Raw genomic sequence first — 3633 nt, forward strand, 5'->3', positions numbered from 1 at the left:
AGGGTTTACTGATCTCATCTATCTTTACTTCATACTGGGCACATCTAAAGTCTCAACATCTACACGTCCAGTCCTATTAATCTTCAGGAAGGTAACTCCGCCACAGGTTAGTACTTGTAAATAGAAGTACTGTCCTGAGCCAGAGTTCTGTAGTGCACAGCAATGCACGTGTAGATGCTGACAGGGATGACTGGGGCACGAGGGTGCTTCAGTGCGGGGGCTGTCTGCTGGCTAGTCCTCCACTGGAGCACCCTTGTGCCCCAGCCAGCCCCTTGGCAGCACATTGAGCCAGGTTGAAGCAGTCCTGGGCTGGCAGGCTATAAAAGGTAGAGAATCTGAAAAATTGGTAGTATCCACTCTGAAAAAGATGGCAATCCTATTTGCAACACCTCTGTCTGCAGCATTATATTGGTACTGGAAAGGCTGCTAGGTGGGTTCATTGGAAGCAGTTACTGTAGGAACAGTAGACTTTCTTTAAATTCAGGGATATTCACTGTGCTACAGATTTATGATTCTCACAGACACTTGGGTCCATGTGCTTTAAAGACTATCAGCTTCTTTGTACATATTTGTGTGGGGGGTTATTTAAAAATAATCATTTATCTTGTCACATAATTTTCCTCTTCAAATATACTGACTTGAAAAAAACCTGTTTTCATGCATTTTCTTTAACTGTCAAAACAGAAACTAAACTGTGTCAACAAAGAAACCACAAAGCAAATTGTGGACACTTCCAAACCACCTTCTGCATTTACAATATGGAGGATTTTTATTTTTAATCTTTGTTTTAACTATTTGAATTTATTTATCTTGCCTGTTTTAACTATATTTCTTTGCTAAGCATTCTTCCTAAGTAATGTGATGAAACCCCCCTCCCTTTCCTATCTCTTCATCCTTAGTGATACTAAATTTCATTTGATTTGAATTTGATCCTGGAGTATTTAACTCTGTCCATAAAGCATTTTTGAAACAGTAAGTCATAATGTATATGTATATCAATGTATAAAGTTATTGCATATAATCGTGCATGTGTCAGATCTGACAGATCTTGCTGGATTTTGCCTCTGAGGGCTACAGGATCAGTCTTTCTTGTATTCTTTCTGCCTCATTCCTTTCCACTGCTCATTTGGGTCACCTATTTCAAATTGAATTCCCGATTTACGTTTCAATAACATGAGTCGCTTCTTCCTAAACAAGGAGATTTGCATATTCTGGGTCAGATTCTTAGGTGCTGCAAATTGATAGGCCTGTTATAATTTTCATGTTCAACAGATTCATAAATGATCTGGAAAAGGGAGCATTTGGAGAAGTGGTAAAGTTTTCAGATTATACAAAATTATTTTGATAGACCCAAAGTTGATGGGGAAGGGATGCAGAAAGATTTCACAAAACTGACTAAGCAATAAAGTGGCATATGAAATTTTAACAATGTTAAGCGAAGAGTAGTTCACAGGGGAAAAACAATCCTAATTATACATACTCAGTAATGGGCTCTGAATGATCTGTTACCAGTCAGTAAAGTGATCCTGGAGTCATTGTAGAGAGCTCTCTAAAAATCAGCAGCAGTCAGACAGGCAAATAAAAACAGGAATCATAAAAAAATAAATTGAAAACAACATTATGCCATTATTTACTTCATGATGTGCCCACATCTTAAATATTGTGTGTGGTTCTAGTTACTCCATCCCAAAAACGATGTACTAGAACTAGAAAAGGTACAGAGAAGATAACAAAGATGATTGAGTATATGGAGAGGCTTCTGTGGGAGAAGGCATGAGAAGGGGTATGTTTCTTCAGCTTAGAAAAGAAATCACTGATAAAGGATTTGATAGAAGTCTTTAAAATCATGAATGGTTTGGAAAACGCAAATTGGAAGTGAGTTAATTTGTCTTCTAACACAAGAACTAAGGGACACCTGATGAAACCATCAGGGGTCAGTTTTAAAACAAACAAAAGGAAGTACTTTTATACAACACTCAGAATATCTAACTCATGTCAAATTAATATCCCAGGATATTATGAAGGGTAATAGTGTAGGAGAGTTCAAAAAGGGATTAGACAAATTTATGAACAGTAGTTCCATCAGGAGCTATTGAAGGCAACAGTCAGGGAGGTAGCCTTCTTCACTGTGATTGGGAGAGTACGACTGAAGTGGGAACATACCAGTTGGTTTCTTATACTTTCTCTTTAAAACATTCTCTAATTGAAACAGTCACAGACAGAATCCTGGAGCGGATGGATCTCTGGTCTGGCCTGATATGGCAACTCTTAACAGCTGATAATGACACTCAGTTCTTCAGTTCACCTAATTCTGCAAACCTCCTGGAAGCTTGTCTCCATCAGTGGGAGATAGGCTATCAGTGGGAATTTTGCCTGTGTCTAGAATAGCCTTTCTGTAATAGATAATATTTAAAACCATTAATTAACTATTAAGTGAATGAGAAGCTTCCGGCCAGATTCTCAGATGGTATAATCTGTCATAGCTCAATTGAAATTAATGCAGCCTTGCTGATACACACTAACTGGGAATCTGGTTCAATTTTTCATATACACAGAAAGCAAAAGGAAATTATTGCTATATATCTTGATAATGACTAAAGATATTTATATTGTTCTTAGGTGCAGATCAGAGTAAGGCTCATTATGATATGGTGCCTAATTTTTTCACAATACATGCTTTCAATTTTTTTTATCAGTTTTATAATATGATAATAGTCTCTTACAAGAATAAGATACAGCCACAAAGCCAACGTGTTTATGTTGGGAGATAACTTTACTAGTCTAAAGAAACCATTTAAATGGAGAGGATCCAGGCTTCTCCAGAAGTATGGTAAGCTTGCTGTAAGAAAGACAGATCTTACTATTTCTAGCAAGGTATGTGCTTTGCCATATGCAGTTCTGATTCACAAAACTCACCTTACAGGAGTAATGTGAGGCATAGATTTCCCCTGTCCAAGGACTGGGATGGAGGCACTGTTAAAGCGAGTGGTTTTGTTCAGAGGATTTGCTGGTAAAGGCTTCTGAGGAGGGTTTGGTTTGTGACTTTCCTGAAATAAAATATAAGATCATGTAATATTTAAAAACACAGTGAATAATATATGCTTGATGTTAATTGGAGTTATTCTAAACTTAACTTGTATCCTGGATGGAAAACAGTTTTTGTTACTGCTTTTAAATTGCTCAGAGAGACTAGAGGTGTATAAAGGCATTTGGGGAGGTTAGACCAGTCTAAGGTACAGCAAAACTTAACCCAGGAGGTGCACAGTCCCACCAGAGGAAATGCCCTGTTGGATCTGGTCCTGGCCACAGGCAACGATCTGGTAAGGGGGCTCCAGGTCCTTGACCACCTGGGTGATAGTGATCATTGCTTGCTGGAATTCATCATCCAGCGCAGGGTGACAAGGGCCTGCAGCAAGGCGGTAGCCCTAGACTTCAAGAGGGCCAACTTCAACGAGTTGAGATTGGTGGGAGAGGCGCTGGGGTTCTCGAGGGCAGGGGAACTCAGTGCCCAAGATGAGTGGTCGTTCCTTAAGGAGACAATACTCAGGGCCCAAGGGGTGACAATCCCAATAAGAAGCAAGCTGGGCAAGAGTGCCCAAAAGCCTCCCTGGCTCACCAAGGACATCCAGGAAT

The 3633-nt window shown here is 39.4% G+C and overlaps 1 protein-coding gene across 1 annotated transcript in view; it reads right to left on the reverse strand.

Annotated features, from left to right (window-relative positions):
* ADAM12 (ADAM metallopeptidase domain 12) overlaps positions 1-3633 on the reverse strand; it is a 109507-nt gene that overhangs the window by 266 nt on the left and 105608 nt on the right. Inside the window, exon 20 of the mRNA XM_014521274.2 lies at positions 2917-3047. Coding sequence (XP_014376760.1) covers positions 2917-3047 — 131 coding nt within the window. The remainder of the gene's footprint in view (positions 1-2916; positions 3048-3633) is intronic.

This window comes from Alligator sinensis, unplaced genomic scaffold, assembly GCF_000455745.1.
Source record: "Alligator sinensis unplaced genomic scaffold, ASM45574v1 scaffold193_1, whole genome shotgun sequence".
Lineage (NCBI taxonomy): Eukaryota > Metazoa > Chordata > Crocodylia > Alligatoridae > Alligator > Alligator sinensis.